At 42.8% G+C, this 20893-nt stretch overlaps 1 protein-coding gene across 4 annotated transcripts in view; it reads left to right on the forward strand.

The window, feature by feature from the left end:
- The window catches only part of grid2ipa (glutamate receptor, ionotropic, delta 2 (Grid2) interacting protein, a), a 51471-nt gene that overhangs the window by 20364 nt on the left and 10214 nt on the right, over positions 1-20893 (forward strand). For 3 of the 4 annotated variants that reach the window (XM_072693667.1, XM_072693669.1, XM_072693670.1), the window contains 11 exons: positions 4575-4847; positions 9231-9316; positions 13347-13416; positions 13971-14258; positions 14652-14803; positions 15093-15233; positions 15397-15503; positions 16065-16233; positions 17041-17423; positions 17839-19488; positions 20713-20800. In XM_072693667.1, the coding sequence (XP_072549768.1) occupies positions 4575-4847; positions 9231-9316; positions 13347-13416; positions 13971-14258; positions 14652-14803; positions 15093-15233; positions 15397-15503; positions 16065-16233; positions 17041-17423; positions 17839-19488; positions 20713-20800 (3407 nt within the window). The remainder of the gene's footprint in view (positions 1-4574; positions 4848-9230; positions 9317-13346; positions 13417-13970; positions 14259-14651; positions 14804-15092; positions 15234-15396; positions 15504-16064; positions 16234-17040; positions 17424-17838; positions 19489-20712; positions 20801-20893) is intronic. The other variant, XM_072693668.1, reaches the window with a different exon arrangement.

A 20893-nucleotide genomic window follows, 5' to 3' on the forward strand; every position in this document is an offset into this window, starting at 1 on the left:
ACCTGGCACCACACCTAATGTCAGACATGGACTAAAGTGGTACAAAGCCCCCCAGCATTGAGCTGTGGAGCAGTGGAACTGTGTTCTCTGGAATAATGGATGGTGCTCAATCCAATACTTTTAGGATAAGTTGGGGAGGTAGAGATGGGGTGCTGCGCTCATGTGGGCTGGGGTGGAGATGGGGTGCTGTCCATATAGTGTATAAAAAGCCAGGCTAACGTAAATGGTTCTTGATTTTAAAGCTTGATTTACTGCATTGATACAAGAACACCATCTTTTAGATAGGTCTTTATAGAACTATTGAAAGAAAGGGTTCTGTGTAGCACCAAAAAAGTGTAGTGTGCAGAGTGTGTAGGTTGGTGCATTTACATTACGTTAATATTCTGTTAACTGGTTCGAGTTTGCACTTCCAACATTTTTCATTTTGTTGTGACAAAAATGTAAAGGATGGTTTTCCTTTTTTCAAATTAAGACTGAACACACAGCAGTTTATAATTGTATCACATATATGATACATTTTCTGGTGTTATTTGAATTTGAATACATATTTTAAAACATATTTGAAGATGTAAGTTGAATAAAGCTCTGTTCTGATGGGAATAATTTTACACGGGGGGGTGAGGTAATGTAATCATCACCAGAATTTCTTTGATTGATTCTAGTCCCATCCGAATGCTCCATGTCATTCATTCTAGCTCCTTTTACCTTCTGTAAAACCAGCCATAAAAAGAATCCCATTTGAATCAACTTCTATGTAAATATTCTGTATTTTTATTTTGTGATTTTTTTGTATGTAAGTATGAAGACACTCAAGGAGGCATTTAGCTTCACTGTGCAAGGGACAATACCTGTCCGTTAAAGTCTGTGGCAAACCTCGATCAAATCTCAAATCTAGAACATGACCAACCATAGGATTCCTCACAGGTGCAACACTTCTAATAGCTTTAGGCAAATCATTGTGTAGTGTAGCCTACATATGTGTTAAGGACATTACACTACTCCTCCTCCTCCCCATGTAAAACTAACCCCACCCGAATAGAGCTTAAGTTGAGTAAACCTAGTGTTATTATTTAACTGCTGCAGTGAACAGTGGACAGACTGGTTCACAGTTTTATGTACATCTTCAGCTTACTCAGGAAACCTCTGAGTAAGAGCAGAGGCAGTTGGTAATTTTTTCCCTTCCAAAAACCTCTAGGTGGCACTAAAGAGAGAGGGTCTCTTGCTTTTTTTAGAATCTGGTCTATTTTTGGAAACTCATTTTCTTTCTTGGTAGTGTATGAATTGCAAGGCACCAGAACTGTGGCAGTTCATAAACATGCATCCCAATCCCACTAGCCTGGATTTATTGCTCTGTTATCACGGAGACGGCACCTGAAGCGACCAGCTGGGCCGTTTGTGGTCTAACTTGTGCTCGGCAGCCCTCAAGTGTGGCTCAGTGTTAAACTCTTTGGTGACACAGCCATTGGAAAGGTGTGAAACATGCTGGCTGTTGTGAAAGGAAATACCCTTCAGGTCACACAGGCTGAAGACATTTTGGATGAGCTGATGGAGATGAGACTAGAAAGAGCAGCACGTGGGCTTCCGCTACAGATGCCCTTTCCAGCTTCTTCATTCACTGGAGACTGCCAGCAGCTCTGCCATAAGAAACTCTGCTGTAAATACGGTAGTGAGTCAGCCTGAGGAGTTGCTGTGTGGGCCAGTCGTGAATGGGGTAAAACATCACACCCACGTGCTGCGCTGTGTGATATCATGTGTGATGTCATGTACGTGCTGCTAAATTGACCTTGTTTTTCATCCATATGAAGGCTTGTAGGCCTTTGTCATGCAGAAAAGAACAAAACAGTTGGGTAGCAGACATTTGGTCTTTGTCATCATAAACACAAAATCAAACCCAAGTCAAAACTGTGAATTTTCAGTCCTTCTGGCTTCCTCACACAAGATGTTCCATTCACTTCAGTCCACTGACTCCCCCACCACACTCACCATTCCACAGATGCCAGGATCAAACTTCAGGCGCATTTCGTTGGCCACACTGTGGAACCAGAGAAGTGACTCAAGAGGGTGGCACTTGTGGATGTGCTGGTGATTTCCAGGCCCGGCTTGCGAGTGTAATGGCTCCTCATGTCCCTGCTCGGGGGGGTATGGTGCCATGTAACTCCCAAACCCATATATTTTTTATATGTAAATAATGCCTTCCATATCCACTTATTTTCCATTCCACAGTGTGTGTGTGGGGGGGGGCATCTTTGTTTACTTTGTGCTAGAACTTCCAGTGCTATAGCAGATCCATTGATATGGATTACAAACTAAATTTAAACCACCTGAGATAGATTTATTCAAATTGTGAATTCCAACATTATAAGTGATCCCAGGATAAGTACAGTTTCAAGTACTCTGATCTGGTCGTTTCATTTGCAAACTTCCATTAAATGACTTTATCTCTTTAGCTAAAATCCACTTTGCATGGGTGTTGAATTACCGCAATAATGCTTCCTTCCTCATGTCGTCTGCCTACACCGAGCTGAAGAACATTCTAATCTTGAGGTACGGGGAGAGCCCCCCTACCGTTTAATCAGCCTGTGCCTTTTCACAGCACAGTCACTTATTCAGACATCATCTCTCTGCACTGTATGAGAGATGGATGCAGAGAAGGATGGAAGGAGCTGTTCTGGTGGAGCCCAGTGAGAAAAAAAACAAGGTCGATCCTTTCATTTTATTGAGGATGATATTACTCATAGTGTTGTTTTTTTTTATGTACACTCTGTGTGTCTAGTCAAGAGCATTCTAGGAAAACCTTTTAAAAGCAAAAATCATGTAAACCCCCCCTCCTAACTTTTAACAGGCCTTTTTTATAGATCAGTACAGAACATACAAAGTACAAGTTGTTCAGAGAAGTTCTATGCATTATCTTGCTTTAGTTATCTTACCATATGTTCACTTAGTGTGTGTACAATGTAATAGTTTTGTTACTGTCCTGACCTAATAAAGTTTTGGTGGGCAAATTTAACACAAAACAGTCTAGCTAAACATTTATTAGTGGGCTGTCTGTCAGCCAGACTTGTTCTGTGGTGAGCAGACTGTTAAGCTTCTAACTAAGCTAATTCTAACCAGCTTCTTTCTTCTGATTCAGGGGAGGGGGGGTCAATCCTCCTAAGTAGCAGTAACAGCTTACATATTTTTGATAAAAAGTCACCATACCAGCACATAAGACTGACTGTCTGCTAAATTGTGCTGATATAATCATGATATAATAAAACTAATATAGTCATAGTAGAGAAAGATAAGAAGGATAAAAGTAATGATGATGGTTAATAGTGGTAATAATAATAACAGTAGCAAGTCGTTAGGGTCCATGTAAACTTCAGTGTAGTCGGGAGGCGGATAGTGGTAGCAGGAGGGTGGGCAGCTGGTCTGACTCAGGTAGCTGGAGAGCCTGGCGGTGAGTCTGGTGGGCGGGCAACTGGTCCGACGTGGCTAGCAGGGGAGCCCAGCGGTCAGTCTTTCATCTGTGTCAAGTGGGCAGTCATTAACTCGGAAAAGGTAGCTAAAGAGTCAAGGATTAGTTCTAAATGGAATCATGGAGTATAAACATTCCATTTTTACTCTTATATACTCGACTTTGTACTTTTTTTCTACTCAAGTACATTTCTGTACTTCCATACTTCCCCATTTCATAGAGAAAGACTTTGACACAGTACCCATACTTTTACTCAAGTAGCCCACAGTTTCCCAGCACTGTTTACACCCCTCTAAACAAGCCACATCATCAAGAACAAAGACAGAATGGCTACATGTTCGCAATAATCTCCAGTGCCTCCAGATGCCTCCCATTTACCCTAAACACATTTCCATTCTTCAGTGGAGGAACTCATTATACGGAAATGATTGTATTTGCATGTTTGGAGAGCCATTTAGATGGGAAATGTCTGGTATTGTCCTTCACTTATTGCTGTTTCTTTCTTCTATTGCTGTTCTGCTCTTCCTCACTCACTTTTAGTGTGTGCGTTTATGTGTATCTAGGACACAGACGTGATGACAGGGTTGGTAGAATCAAGGCATTTGGGAAGAGTAAGAATATCACTGTATTAAACCATTGGGGAGTCTCACCGTCTCTTTCTCACACAACATATATTACCGTGAAACAGCTTGCTGTCAGTTTTCTTGTCCATCCTGGATGAATGGGGCTATTTTTACCTCCTCCTTGTTGTTGCTGAAGGAACACCTGCCATACATGAGCATCAGAACGAGCTCTTCCAGGGCGATACCCGTGTATTTCTGCAGGGATAGAGAGATTCATCACTTTTATCCTGTCTAATTATATCACACTTTCCATACAGTACCTCCACTCTGCTCCTCCTTCACCTCCTCCTCTCTGGAGGTACGTGTGAACGCGCGTGTGGTGTGTCCAGCCTCTCACCGGGTGTGTGAGTGTATTCTGTCACTCTCTTTCGCTATCCACTCTCTCTCTTCTCCGCTGCGCTTCAGCCGAAATGGCTGTGCCTCCCTCTCTCTCTGTCTTCTCCACTAGACATTGTCTCTGACTCTCACCCTTTTTTTTCCGTCATGTTCGTCAGGATCTTCATCCCCAAGAAGCACCGGCAGCGCTTCGACGAGGTGGTCTCCCAGAGCCTGATCAGCCGCCTGAGGGGTCGCAGCTTCAGTGAGCACCGCCACAACCGCCTGCGGCGCAGCCGAAGTGAGGACCACCCCGAGCGCCTGCTGGTGTCCACCCGGGCCAGCTCCGTGCCGCGCGCTGCCAACGAGGACAATGTCGGCCACCCATCCCGTGGCCTCCGCAAGACCACCTCGCTCATCACCGGACACTCCAGCGCCATCGCAAACCGCAGGTCAGTACCTCAGGGTCCATTCATTCAATGAGGGGTTGACTGAGGGGCCTTGAAAGATGTTTGAGAGTGTGTCTGTACATTTTAGCGTCTTCTATGTAGAACTGTGTAGGAAAAGAGCAAAAGAGCCAGAGAGGCTCGCCGGTGGGCCGTAGGCTGTTTAGGGGGTCTAAAAAACAAGTGCCATCTACAAAGTAGAAAACCAGAGATGCTGGACTTGCCCACCTATATTAAACCCTGTCTGTTAAACATGCCAGTCTGTGTGTCTCGGCCACAGTGACCACGAAGCAACTCACACAGCCTCCACCTCGTGGCACACAGGCCCACTTATAACACTACCACTAAGTCTGTTTAAAACTAATTAACCCCATAAACCCACAAGGAGCACCCTTGCTCCTGGTGGCTGAATCCACCCACATCCCACCGCTGCTCCTAAATCAGATGTGCTGCTGGTGAATTTGAATGTATTAAGAGGAAATCTAGGACCAAATCTGTACCTGCTTGAAAACAAGAAAGACATTTTTCTTACTTTTTTTTTATTTTTTTTACTGTATTTATGTTTTGTGTTTGTATTGTCTGTATTTTTCTATTGTAACATTAAGGATGCTTTAACAAGCGAAAAACAAATGTATTGTTCAGGTAGATCATTTTAAACAATTAGCGTTGGATGGTATATGATTTTGGAACTGTGCATCAAAACGTCCTGATATCACAAAGCAAAAATGTGACAATGTGCACTGTGACAAACTCTGGTCTCATTAATACACAGTCAATTTTACAACATTTTGATTTGCAGATTGATGCTAAATGCTTGACATTTGTTACTAAGACAAATACAAATAGTAAAGTATGAGTTTATTTCCAAAAAGTTTTAGAAAACTGTTAGAAAATCAACCCTGTAGGCTTCTTGTGAAGCTGCTTCAGAGAATGCTGAGAGTGTGTGGAGCTGCATCAAAAAACAGGATGGGGACTATTTTGATGTAACAATGTATTTGACACTATGCATGTTATTTTTATAGTTTTAATGTCTTTATTGTTATTCTGAAATGGGGAAAATTGAATAATTAAGACCTTATATGTGTAGGTTCAAACATTTGACTGGTATCTGGTGACTAAAATGTCTTTCCTTACACTCTTTAAAATAAAGATGCGGGTCAGCAGTCTAATGCACAGACACTATGGCCTAGGGGCCATGAATTCGAATCCTGAGCTGTGCCGCTTTGCCATCAGCAGCCGGTGTCAGAAAGTGCTTTGCTATTTACCCAAAAATAACCTCAGCTAGTTTAAATAGGCTGAAAATTTAGAGATACCTGTAAGTTAAGACACTACTAAACACAAGTCAATATGGAGACCATAGTACTCTACTATTTGCCCAAGTACTCTTGGAAGAGGTGGGTCTTCAGTCTGCATTTGAAGACAGTGAGCAACTCCAGGCGCCCAGGCGAAGTTCGTTCCACCACTTTGGTGCCAGAAGAGAAAAAAGTCTGGACGCTTGTCTTCCATGGATTTTAAGGGATGGCGGGTCGAGCAGAGCCGTACTTGAAGCTTGAAGGGCTCTTCGTGTGGATCGGCTTTTGACCATTGCCATCAAGTACGGATGGGCTGGTCCATTCTTGGCTTTGTAGGCCAGCGTCAAGGTTTTAAATCTGATGCGGGCAGCTACAGAAAGCTGTGCTTTCTCCCTTCATCACTTGAAAGCGATGTTGGCCAACACAGGTGTCTGCTATCTGATGCAGTGAAGCTAGTGACCTGGAGCTTTTCTCTGAGAGCGTCGGCCTGCGTGTTCAGTCCTTACCATCCTAACATCAAGAGTATTGCTAGTGCTATGGGGAGCTATGAATGGGTCGGTTAATTGGCAATACAGAATGGGGATAAAATGGGGAAAATTTGACATTAAACAAAATTTAATAAAGCAAATGTCAATAAATAAAGGTGCTTCAAATGGTTCAAACAGTTTTTTTTGTTTCCATAAAGAATCATGTTTGTAGCAGATATGTTAGTGTGAAAAGCCTTTAATTTGGCTCTTTATTAGAGAATCTTTATATCAAGTGGTTTGATTGTTTTTTGTTTCACTCACACACACACACACACACACACACACACACACACTTCTCTGTTACAAACATGGCTCTTTATGCAACCAAAAGTGGATCCACAAAGTTGTTCAATCACTCAAAGAACCATTTGAAGCACCTTTATTTCTAATTTATTTGCATTGTGCATCATTTTTATGTGTGAACTATAAGAAGAAAAAGGAAGATGAGAGCATTTTCAATGCTGTGGCACATTTTCTATTCTGTTTTCAGTGTCCTATTTCAGTAGTCACCCTAAGCTGGAAGCGCTGCTAATATAAACCTCCATATTTCATGCAATATAGTTGAGTTTGATGTCCTCTTTAAAGAACTCCATTGTGAGACACATCCTAATTCCCTCTGTGCTGTAATTGTAGTATAATATGCAGTTTTTACTGTTACCACTTTGATCTACGCGGCCAAAATGAATCATGTCAATTTGTCACGTCATAGAAGTCAGAAGCTGAATGCCTTGCAATCTGAGTGAGCCTGAGGTTTAGTCCACAACACAATCAAAAGGACTGTGTTATATATTTAAGGAAAATTTAATTTCATTTTTGAAGCACTAAAACCACCTGTTTCAGAGAATCAGAGATAGACAGGATTACCATGATCTGAGCTCCTGTTTGGTCCATTATTGTTCATTGATGTGCAACCAAGGAGGGAAATAGTAGTCCATCGTTCATTGTCTCTGTTGCTCCTTCAAGTAATATCTATATAGGCTAATTCTTTGAATAGAACAACAATGCAAGTACATTTTAATTGATGCAATCTTAAGGAATATTGAGGACTGTATGTTCCTATATTAACAGATTCTGAAGAACAGCCTCAAGCACCAGTATATACCCAGATATTCAACAAGTGTACTCTGATGAGCCAAAACATTCTGACTAATATGCTGTTGGTCCTCCATGTGCCACCAAAATGGCTTGAAACATGGACAAGACCTCTGAAGATGCGCTGTGGTATTTGGCCCCAAGATGTTTGCAGCAGATCCTGTCCTGTACATTGCAAGGTCAAATTTCAGAGGATATTCCAGCTCATCCTACAGGTTCTTGTAAAAACTTAAATCTGGGATGCCAGGGCAACATCTGATACTCTGCATGTTCCTCAAACCATTATAAACAATAGGTCTTATTTATCAATGTTTTTTCAAGTGTTTTCTTACATTTGAGCTGAAAAGTCCTTGAGTAAAAAGTCCTTGCCAGTAGACTCACTCAGATTCACAATGTGTTTTTAAACCCCAGAATTGATTAAATGTGTTTAGTGTGGCAAAGTGCATTATCCTGCTGAAAGAGGCCACTGTCTTTAGAGCTTAACATTGCTACAAAGGGGTGTACCTGGAAGAGGTATACTTTGTCATCTTCCCAAACTGCTTCACACCTTCTCAGCCATCCATGTGGTCTAAAAGAGTCTTATCTAGACCAGGTGACCTTGGAGCATTGGAAGAAAGTCACCTGGTCTAAATAAGACTCTTTTAAACCAGGTGACCTTCCTTCACTGCTCCAAGGTCACCTGGTCTAGATAAGACTCTTTTGGACTAGGTGACCCTCTTCCACTGCTCCAAGGTCCAGTTCCATGGTATTCTCAGGGTCTTGTCTTTAGCTATATGCATTATGTGTAGTGCAGGTTCTGTGATTCGTGCCACAGTAGCCTTTCTGTCAGTGATGGCCTTAATGACCTATGTGCATTGATACCCTGTTTGACGTGGTTTGTACTCATCACTGCTAAGCAATGACACCCCATAAACCTAGCATTTCCAGAGATGCTCTGAACTAGTAGTCTGGCCTTAATACATTGGTCCTTATCAAAGTCACTCAGGTCACTCACTGCTCATTTATTCAGCGTTCAACTTGTTAACTACAAGAACCGACTGTTCAGTTACTGTCTTACAAACATACCAGACCTCTACATGCACAGTTATTGTGAGAAAACCTGTGTTTTTCGCTTTATTTGTGAGTGGTCATAATATTTTGGTCCATCTGTGTATATGTATTTGCTCAGAGTTTACTTCATGCTCACCACCAAGTACAGGCTAAATCTGTTTAATTCTAGAAAGGGCGCATTGATTGCTAGTTGCCTGTGGGTACTGCAATACATCTGGTGATGCCCTAAGGAGTTACTAAGGTAACACAGATTTAGAGAGAATGGGGATTATATGGGTCCAGAGATGGATGAGTATGTCTGTGTGTGTTTCCCTCAGGATCCATGCGCATCAATATGGTCGGGGAAAAATGATAAGTTCTCAAATACACTTTGAGTTTATAACTGGAGACTCGTTTATCTCTCTGTCATTCTGTTTGCCCCTTTATAGGACAGTGCGAGTCTACAAAGGGAACCAGAGCTTTGGTTTCACTCTACGTGGTCATGCTCCCGTTTGGATCGACTCAGTCATCCCAGGTATGAATGAAACACCCTATCGTAGAAAAACAAATAGCAAATGTTACTTCTAGACAACCCAGTTGAAATGTTCAAGCTACATTGTCAGAAGATCATTTTCCTAGTTTAATGAATGTCTATGCTTATGGAAATGGATATGCTTAGATTTTCCACAAATTTACCTGCCCATGGTCTTTTCATCTTTACCATACATGCAGCTTCTATTTCCATCCAATGGTCCATTTCTAACCCTCAATAGGGTGCCACAAATTCTTATCTGTACCGTTCCATCACATGCATCTATGAACTACAGGTCATGAAATATTGATACATGTCTTAACACAATAACTGGATTTAACATTTATCTTTTTGGCTTTTAGCTGATGCTAGTATCTCGAATTGGTGAAATGTAGTGTACTTGTCTTGAGCGGGGAATCAAACCCTGATCTATAACAGGGAGGGTAATGTTACCTGCTACGCTACACCAACCACGGATCACAAATTCGATCACCGGTAATGCCACAGTGATCCATCGCCAGGAGTCCAAGAGAATATGCTTGGCTTTGCTCTCTCTTTGTAGGAAGATTGGCCTTCCATGTCCTCATCGCGTATGCCAGCCTTACACCCAATGATTTTTCCAAACGAATTTCCAATTTCGTAATAAAATTACGTAAGCCTAGCTAGAGTTGTAGCTTACCTCCTTAACGTTTTTAAAGTTCATGGTCTTGGCTCATGCAAATTGTGACGTGGACACTGTAAACAACCAATTAGGGACCAAACAGGAAGCAGCAAAGGGGCTACAGGAACATCTCATATAAATAAAAATGAATAAATATCAAATAAAAAAATGTAAAAACAAAGAGAAATAATCTTAAAATTAATCTAGTTGCAGTCTTGTTATGTATGTAATGAAAAGTTTTTAAATGTTCTTTCAGTCTTTTCACTAGCTGCCGTAACAGAATCGTCTGTTAGCATTTTTCCTAAGAGTGTGTTGAGCTATTCAAAAAAGGTTTAAAAGATGTGGTTAAATGGTTTCGTGTGTCTTGGAGAAAGCAGTTACTAGCCTTCCTGTGTAGACTTGCTATCATGTTGTGCAGTACAGGAGAAGAGGCCATACTGACTTAATGTGAGTCAGTGTACAAATCCTGGACCACTCTACTTTTGTTAAGATTTCAGGTCAGAGATTGCAGTTTTGGGCAAATTGTGTGGATGTGACTTTAAATATTCATATCACAAAACACAAGCGCATCTTTCTGATTCTGATCTGATCTCATGGAGCTACAGACACAATTAGCAGTTAAGATCACTGATGCTAGAAGATGCAATATGGTTTCACTTGAAATGAGTTGAGTGTTTTAATCAGCTTTAATGGCTTTGGAGTACAACTGGATTACAGTGCTTTGATATCAAGTCAAATCAAGAGGCTTTATTGTCATTTCAGCTACACACGGAGTACACGGTGAAACCAAACAACGTTCCTCCAGGCCCATGGTGTAACAAAACACAAGTGCAACACAGAACAAGTGCATACAGGCAGTACAACACAATGCAGACAGCGCAGACGAGACAAAGACTGCAGACTAGAAAGTGTAAACAAATAAGAAGGAGACTGAAACAGTAGTGGGAAGTAGGGTTGTGTAATACAATGTGCACACTATGTTAAAACCAGTAGAGTGCAGCACAGGTTAGTGCAGTACTCTAGCAGCTATTTTTACAATAAATAATAGGTCTATGCAAAATGCAATATGTATATGTAATATGTGCAATATATGTGCAAAGAGAGATTTTCAAACAAATCAGATTATTAACGTACACCTATCAGCCATAACAATAAAACCACCTGTCTAGTATTGTGTAAGCCCAGTCGTGTAGCCATCACAATTTGGCCCTTGTCATAGTGGCTCAGATGTCAGTCATATTTTTGATTCATTAAAGGTGCAGACCTGTTCTAGCTAGCTTGTTTGTGGTGAGCAAGCTCAATAGCAGTGATGACAGCAATTGAAAGGGGTGGGATACGCAATTAAGGGATGACTTTTTGAATGTGTATGCCTGTGTGTGTTCGAGAGAGAGAGAGAGAAAGAGAGAGAGCTCCACATGATCTTGAAGCCTGTTAACCATTTCTGGCATTCTTGTAAACGTAGTACAAACCCTGGAGCACTCACCCACGGCACGGCAGAGCTGACTCAGAGCAGCACAGGTGGTGGAATTCAGTGTTCATCAAATGTTAATCCTTCTCCATTTACACTTCCCACACTTGGCCTTCAAATAACCAGCCTTCAGAGAGGGGGGGAGAGAAGAAGAAAACAAGACAACGAGTGGGGAAAAGAGGGAAAGGGGAGCAAGAAATGCCAACAGGATATGTGTAAAGCTCCCATGCTGGGACACCAACACCTGTCTCTGTCTCACAACTTGACAGAACACAGAGCAGATAAAGGCTTATTAACCAGAGTCCTTCGTTTTACACAGCTAGAAGTAGATGCTTAGGGTAATCCTTGAAGACTGCGATTTTCCCAGTGTTTTTTCTGCAGTGTTGTACACTATGTTTACATTACAAGCTTCATGAGTCAATTCCAATAGGATTTGGCCATCTTGACAATTCACATTTATATATATGTAAATGAGCTGTATATGTGTGTGTGATGTGCACAAATCTGCCCCCTAAACAGCATGCATATGCACTTTGATATGCTTATGTCTTCGCAGTAATATTAGAAGTGAGGAGATCATTCACTGGTTGAAATACTGGTGTTCATACCGCTTAACATGGCAGCTGTTTACATATGAAATCCTTTCCTTCAACAAAATGAGGCAAACAAAAGAGCTTGCTGGTAATGCCACAACCCCCCTGTGGAGATCTGAGCAAGTGCGGTAGCCAGAACAGTGCATTATTGAGCCAAACCCTATAAATTATTCATGAGTTTCTTTTTTTTTTTTTTTTTAATCTGTTTTTGAAACTGGAATTTGACCCTCCGCTTGGACAGTGGCATTGCAAAGATGGTCGCTGAGTGCACAGACCACCAAGCACATGTGTGCAGGCACAAAGATGCATAGAATCCGAATTCATGTTGCATGCCCATGAATGGGATATGTATCCAATCAGGGACCACATATGCATGTGACTGATTTGAAAGGTTTGGATGTCCACACAACCCTGGAAAAACATTTCTGTGGCCTGGTAATGTGACACAGCCAAAAAAAATCATACCATGCAGCCATGTAAACCAAGACTGTGTGTTGGCACGAACCTGGCAATACGATATATATCACAATACAGGGGTGATGATTCAATATTTTGTGATACTGTAAGCAAGGTGACATATTGCAAATATAAAAACTACACAATATGCATAAACAATATGCAAGAAAATTTATTTTTTATGCAGTCAGAACAGTGGGATCTGAACAATGAACTGAACAACACTGCTAACTAGTGATTGGGGTTTAAACACAACTCAAAATGAACCACTGCCACCAGTCTTTACATGTAAAAATCAATACTGTGTTTTTGAAAATTGATACAGAATCACAAACCATAATATTGTGATACTTCAATAGCAATGTTTTCTTACACTCCTAGTGTATTCACTGCAGCGCCAATTGTGACCAAAAGTCATGTCTAAAATATTGTATTTACAAGTTGAACGCATATGTCGTAAATGCGATTTTTTAAATTAGCCCATGAATTCCAATATAACAGTAATGACGGCTGCTGAGAGTTGTATTTCAGTTATTCTGCATCTGTGCATGAACACTGCATTCTACCAGCATTTACGAATGAAATGGTATTCACACATGAAAGAGAAATCTTTCATGATCAGAAATCTGAGGAGCTGGCTTGCAAATGAGGGGGGCTATGGAGTAAAATCATTGATGCTGTTTTCTCGTGAACCTGCAGTTTAAGGATAAGGTTGGGTTCTGATTGCATAACATAAGAAATTGTGAGATCAGCTATCAATTCTTCATGAAAACAGATCATATAAAACTTAAATAAGGCTTGTTCTGTGGGCACTGCTTATGCAAGATGTATGTGTGTGTGTGTGTCGTTTTTCAGGTAGCCCAGCGGAGAAAGCAGGTCTCAAACCTGGAGATCGCATCCTGTTTCTCAATGGACTGGACATGAGGTGGGAGGCTGTAATTCAAATAGATTATATATGCTGTTGATGTCATATAAAAATCGAACGTTATCTAATGTAACTGCATTTTACATAAAGAAGTTCTCATCATTTAAAATGTTAGCTGTGTGAATATTTCATGACAAATGGACAAAATAATGTCATGTTCCTGAACTAGCAAATATGCCAATCAATTTAAAATACCATTTTCTTTGCATTACCAGTTTAATAAACTGTACAAAGTTAAACGAAAACCCCCTATATTTCCCTTATATTTTTGTTGTGTGACAGGGTCACTTGCTCTTTGTGATGTCATTTAAGCAACGGTACATTATTTATAGGCAAAATAAGTTAGTGCAACAGGGTGGTAAGTAAAACCGAGGGACATACACAAATTGTTCTTTTTTTTTAACAAATATTGAAAATATTCTGTTATTCTTTAAGAAGTACTGTTGTCTTAACACATACACTTATGACACATTATAGTTCCTAAAGTAGAAAAGTATGTTTATAGTTTCCCAGCAGCCATCTAGTCTCTAAGTGGTCCCATTGTACTTTCTCAGGAGTTGCTCCCATGAGAAGGTGGTGTCTATGCTGCAGGGCAGTGGGGCCATGCCCTCACTGGTGGTGGAAGACGGGCCGCCGGTCTTCACTCTGGCCGAGCCTGAGCCTCTGGAGGCATCTCCTCGGTCCCGCTCTCCCGTGCTCAGCTCCCTGCAGTGGGTGGCTGAGATCCTGCCACCCAGCATCCGCGTGCAAGGCCGTACCTTCAGTCAGCAGCTGGAACACCTTCTCACCCTGCAGGAAAGATACACCATCTGCAAAGCTTTGGAGGCCTTCTTTCAGCACAGGTAAGACGGGCAGCTCCTCAGCCCACTGGTAGCCTTTTTATGCAGGCCTCTGAACAGTGCAGACAAAGCCCTTGGGATGATATTCAGATGTCTAGAACCTATTAAATCTCTCTGTCTGGCAGCTGTGACGTAGGAGGTCCTTACTCTGTTCAAAATACCACCATCAAATGTGTCATGTATTATAAATATGTATTTCTGTATAGGGGGAGTGGGACACCAAACCCCTTAAAGAGCCAAGACTTGTTTGGATGGCCTGGCATTTGATCTGAATAAAATGGATATGCCTGTTATTTTGCAAAGACCTTTCAAACCTTTATAGGTTTTCCACAGGTATCTAAAAATAAGGCTGAGGTGATGTGGAGAAGGTGAGCCTCTTGGGTTTCTGGTTTGCAGGAATGTGGATACTCTGATCGTGGATGTGTTCCCAGTGCTGGATACTCCAGCTAAGCAGGTGATCTGGCAGTTTATTTACCAGCTGTTGACCTATGAAGAGCAAGAGCACTGCCAGAGCAAGATCTCCCGCTTCCTAGGCTATAAAGTCACACGTGAGTCACACCCTCTGTGTGTGCTTGATTATGTGTGTGCAAGTATGTTTATGATTTTTTTTCCCTAACCATTACTTGCACTATTTAGAGTTAAGCCCTTTTGAAGGCCAGACATATTTATCAGGGCTGTAAATCTTTGACTTTACAACAGAGATTAAATTGCAATTCTTTACAACAAGCCGTGAAGATGTCAGCTTAATTTGTTTAAATCAAAACAAAAGTCAAAATTAAATCAATTAAATCAGTGCAATTGATTCACCATCTTCCGATTATGTGTGTTATAAACCAGTGCCAGTGGCAGAGCCAGAGCCCCCAGCTCCAGAGCCCCACCGGCGCAGTAGCTCTATGAAGGTAACAGGCACTACCTATCGAAGCAGTGTAAGAGGACGAAGCTCAGACGACCTGGTCATCGGCACTCACCTAGGAATGGGTACCACACTTAACCTACCATGCATTTAATACTAACACTGTAATATAAGACTACTGTACACCCTAGTGTAGGTCTAGTATGTGGTGTAGGTCTAGTCAGTGTATAATGTTATTCAGAACTGTTTCAGATTATTGGATTACTGAATTTTATTTGTCTGTATGAGGGATCCGCACAGAGCCTGTGGAGGTGGCCCCTATGAGACTTGCCCCTGGAGAAAGACAATCAGGAGACGGCACCTCGCTACCAGAGACGCCAAACAACCTGACTAATGTGAGCAGAAAAATGTACTGTTCTAAAGGCAGTGAAAGCAGTATCATTTTCAAATTACAAGAAGGTCCACTTTGCCATTAGCAGTAAGAGTCAGAGAGAGCACAGTTAGCCAGGCTCTCTCCATGTAGGATGATGATGCTTTCTCCCATCTTTGTTCAAAAGCGAAGTTGGCTGGCACAGACATCTGTTGGCCGGTGTGGTGAAGCTGGGGACCCAACGCTTTCCTCTGAGCACGTCGGCTGCCCGGCAATGCCGCATCAGTGGCAGTTCAAAAAGAGTCTGTGGCTGGCTTTGTATCGGAGGAGACAGTGTTAAGTCCTTACCCTCCTACTGTCGAGGCATTACTAGTGCTAGGGGGAGCTACGAACGGGTGTATTTTCATTTTTGGTGTTTTTTACTTTTTGAATATGGCCGTTGTTTATAATTTCATGATAAATGTACCAATAGAAATGCTCCAAGATTTTTCTTCTTTCTTCTTTTCCTTTAAAATTTTAATTTTGGAGATACAAGACAGCCTCATTTGACAGAATGTGTGATATCCACTCTCTTTCTTCCCTGTAGCTGTCTGCTGTGTATGCTGAGCTGGAGAATGTGTACGCAGGAAAGAGATCCAAATCCCTAAAGAGCCGTCCTCCTCCTGCTCCCGAAACGCTGTTGGATGCCTACCCTCACTTGTCCAGTCAGTCTGTCAGAGCTCACTCCTCCTCTCCTTCTGTGCGGGCTACTTCAGGTACTCTAGAACTGCCAAGGAGAATCACAGACCTATCATAATATCACATGTATTGTTACATAAGGGACCAGTGAATATCTAATTAACATTTCTGGTGTCTAAAGATTGCTTTATCAGTTTACACTGGAGTTATGTGGCTAATGTAAGGCATTGTAAGGCATTAGGTATGGTGCCTATAGGTTCATGTTTATCTGCTCCAGAGAGTCCCATTCTATTGGCAGTACTTCTCTACAGGGACTAGAATAACTGTGTGTGTGCATTTGAACATCTGTATCATCAATGAATGCAACCTAAAGTAGTCGAATGCATTGATTAGAAGGGGTGCCCACAAACATTTGACCATATAGTGGATGTATTATATACAACAAAGTACAATATGTACAACTACAAAAAAACACAATGATTGCACAGCCTACGAGGTTCCCACTTCCAGGCAATTCCTGTATGTCAATGGGGTGAGACTGTTTTAGCTTAGTGGTTGCTATGGTGCACCAGGTGGATTCTGTGGTGGTAGAGTTAGGAGTAGAGATGCTCCATATAATCGTCGGGTAAGTGTGTTGGGTCTTATTGGTGTAGTGTGGTGTGATTGCCCAGCTGAGGAACTAAACACTTGTCCACCACTGGGAAGGCAGTATTTTACCCATTATGCTACCCCAGCCTTCAATGCAAAACTACATAGGCAAACTTTGCCCCCCTAACATAGCTATATTTGGATGTTGAATATATGTTGGATTTGTTGCCAAACTGCTCCTTTTTATGTAACAGGTGAATACTTCTGCATTCATTCTGTTCTCTCTCACCTTACAGGCAGTCGTAAGATTGTATCGTCAGTCCAGCCTCCCCCTCCTCCTCCTCCTCCACCCCCACCCCCGCAGCCCGTAGCCTGGACCGAGCCCTTGCCCAGTCCCCAGTGTCCCTGCTATCCTCCAGAGCTTCCATCCCAGGGGAGTGCAGAGTCCAACCCTTACATGAGCTTGGATAGCCCTCCGCTCTCCCCTCCATCTCCTCCAGACTACCCGCCAAGTCCCCCAGACTACCCACCCAGCCCACCCATACGTAAGAAGCGCTATACGTTTTCCCGTCCCCCCCGCAGTGCAGACACAGACCTGTTTATGGAAGCCCTCACAGAGCAGCTGGGCCAGCAGCTGTCTGTGGATGACTTTCTGTCTCCAGAGAATGACTATGAGGAGGTATGTGCCTGCTGATCTGAGATCATTTAAGTCAATCTGCATTTAAGTTTTCTGACATTACTTAAGTTACTAAAGGGACTGTAAAGAAATGCTTTAATGACCACCAAGCTCTACAAATGCAGAGCTTGTACTTAAAAAGAACAAAAGAACAATCAACAACACAAATAGACTCCTGAGAATATTTGAAATAAATGTTATAGTGCATCCTGTCTTCCAGACGGTCCTTTATTGTGTTTAATTGGGGGGGAAACAGCTCCTAAATCATACAACCTGCATAAAGTTATGGATTGTTTTGAAACTGTTTACTTAAGTTTGTCTATGTTTTGAATGGTGAGTTTGAATGGTTGGATTCAGTTTAACTCTATAGACGTTAATTAAACAAGTTATTTGTCCATGTGTTTAATAATTACACCAGGATGTGGTCCAGATGACCCTTCAGGATGAGGAAGAAGAGGAGGTGGAGGAAGAGGATGAGGAGGAAGATGAAGGTCCATATATCCCTCCTGAGTTGAGCAGTGCCAGTGAGATGCACAGCAGCAGTGAGGATGCAAGCTCTCTCACCTATTCGTCCAGTTCTGAGCACATCCCTCCTCCACCTCTCACGCCTCCTCCCCCACCCCCGGTCCAGTTTAATGATCCCCCACCTCCTGTTGGCTTCACCCCTGATCACGCGCCCCGACAGCTCACATTTCGCCGCCACCCAGGACCTCCACCTCCACCCCCTCCCAGGGCTAATCCTCCCCCTAAGCGACAGTCTATTCACAAGGTGCTCCCTACTCGGGAAGAGGTCATGGCCCACCAGATTCTCCAGGAGCACCAATCTCTACCAGCTCAGCCCACAGCCCCAAGCAGCCACACGCAACACCCTCTGCAGCAGATGCACCAGTCCCTGCCCCCACTACCATCTCCAGACCTTTCTCCATCATCAGGCCCTGGCCATTCGATGTACCACATGAATCAACAGGCTTATCAGATTCACCAGGCTCATCAAGGTCAGCAGGCTCAGCACGGTTACCAAGTTCATCAGAGCCATTCGGATCAACAGAGTCACCAAGCTCAACACAGTCATCATGCTCATCAGGCACATCAGGCTCAGCAGAGCCATCAAATGCATCAAAGCCATCAGACTCACCATTCTCATCAGACTCAGCTCTCCAGTTCCATGGACAGACTTGACAGGATCGAAAGAATGGAACGAGAACGGTCTGAAAGGCAAATCTATGAAATTCACCAACCACAAGCCATGCATCCAGGTCATCAGGCTCACCATGCTCATCATCAAGGCCATCAAGCCCACCTCTCCAGCTCCATGGATAGACTGGACAGGCTGGATAGGATGGAACGCTTAGAACGAATGGAACGGATAGAAATGTTGGAGAGGGTAGACAGACAAATGCATCAGATTGACCTGATTCAACCCACCTCTCAATCTGGTCCCCAAGCCCAACAGCTTCATCATGTTCATCAGCCTCTTCACCAGAGTCAAAAACACTACCAAAGCCACCACATCCACCAGACCCACCAAGTCTACCCACCAACCCAACCTCCTCAACCTGCTCACCAACAGCATCACATCCACCAGATCCACCACATCCATCAGACCCAGCCCGTGCAGTCTGCCCCCCAGTACCATATCATCCACCAACCCCCTCAACCTCACCAGCCTCATCAGATCCTCTCCACATTCCAGCCTCAGCCTCCACCCCAACCCCCACCCCAACAACAGCAGAAACAGCAACAACAGCAGCAGCAGCAACACCCATCTCACCAGGTCCATCCTTCCACCCAAGCCAGACAGAGCCCCCAACCCATGCACCATCAACACCACCAGCATCACCATGAAGCTCAACCTCATCAACCACTGCCACAACCTTCACCTCACCCACAGTCCCAACACCATGAAGCTTCTCCTGTGGATCCCCCTCCACCTCCACCATTGCCTCCTCCATGTATGCCCCCTCCTCTGCCCCGGTCTTCACCACAGAAATCAGACTCTAGCCACATGAGTGTGAAGAGGCTGCGTTGGGAACAGGTGGAGAACTCTGAAGGAACTATCTGGGGGCAAGTGAGTAACACAGCATACACACATAACCATCTGCCTGTAGTATCACAAGGAGAATGTGAGCTTGCTAAAGACCTAGGAGGGTCTATATTAGTTGTTCTCCAAGCTTTACACAACTTTCCTAAATCCTAATTTATAAAAAATCACAAAACTATCAATAGCCACATAAAAACCGATGCTGTCCTGTGGAAAATGCTAATAGGACATAAAACATGGAGGTAGAACAGCTGTGCTCTCGATTTTCACTGGCTGTTGACAGGATCCTTTTAAAGTTGACATCCAGTTGTTGATGCAAATTCATCACATTTGCTAAAATGCAGGTAAATCTAGGGCAATGTTTCTTGGTCTTCCTCTATACAACCCACTGCACTCCACAGTTTCATGTATACTTTAATTTAATACTCCTTGTCAAGGTCATTAGGGCTGCAGTAATCAGTTGATGAGCTAGATCACGTGTGTGATGACAAAGGAAAAATCAAAACCATTGGGTTTGCAGGAGCTGAATTATGAAACACAGCATTAAGGAATACTCAAACTATCTACTATCTAGCCGCATTCCAAAGCCTAGGCTGCGTTTCTCCACTACGTCATAGAAGGATGCTCCAAAGTGTAAGACCCTTCGCATACAGCCCAGAGCGATTTGGTTCGGAGCGATTTGGAGGACTCAAATGATGTGCCCTTCCCAGGTCTTGCTTATCCAAAGGTTCTCTGTGCACATACAATGTGAAAAATAGTAAAAAGCAGAACCACTACAATTATAGAAAACGAAGCCTCCAGAGCAGAGTTTGTTTAAAAATGTTAGTTTTTATAATTAGAATCCATTTCTGACCTTTCTTCCCTGTACCTTTCTAGCCGAATCCTGTCCTCATTAGCCGTTATAAATCCTCATCCTCTGAGCAGAGTGTGACATGCTGTCAACGTTTTTAAAGGAATAGTCCGGGCTTATTTCTTCTCCTTATGTTTATGAGTTTTGGGCTCAGTGACGTCAAAGGAGCTGTTGAAGGGAAATTATGAGCCTTTTGAGACACCTGCATCGGCAAAACACCTATAATAATAAAGGCCAAATAACAGCGAGTGCAGAACCCCTAATGAAGTCCACCAGGACCGAAGGAATTTAGGCCCATTAGGACTATGAGAGTTTACATATCCGCCAGGGCTCAGTGCTTGAGTTTATTTAAGTCCATCATGCTGAGTGTGCTAGCAGTGTTGTTTTTTTCTTTACCACAGCTGGGAGAGGATTCAGATTACGACAAGCTGAGTGACATGGTGAAATACCTGGACCTGGAGTTGCATTTTGGTACTCAAAAAAGCCCCAGTGAGTACAAAAGGGTGCATGTTTGTATGAGGTGATGAACTATGGGAACGTGTATGTTTTAGCTTACATATACGTTTTAGCTGTCTGGTGGGA

Source organism: Salminus brasiliensis, chromosome 12, assembly GCF_030463535.1.
Source record: "Salminus brasiliensis chromosome 12, fSalBra1.hap2, whole genome shotgun sequence".
NCBI classification, from domain to species: Eukaryota; Metazoa; Chordata; class Actinopteri; order Characiformes; family Bryconidae; genus Salminus; species Salminus brasiliensis.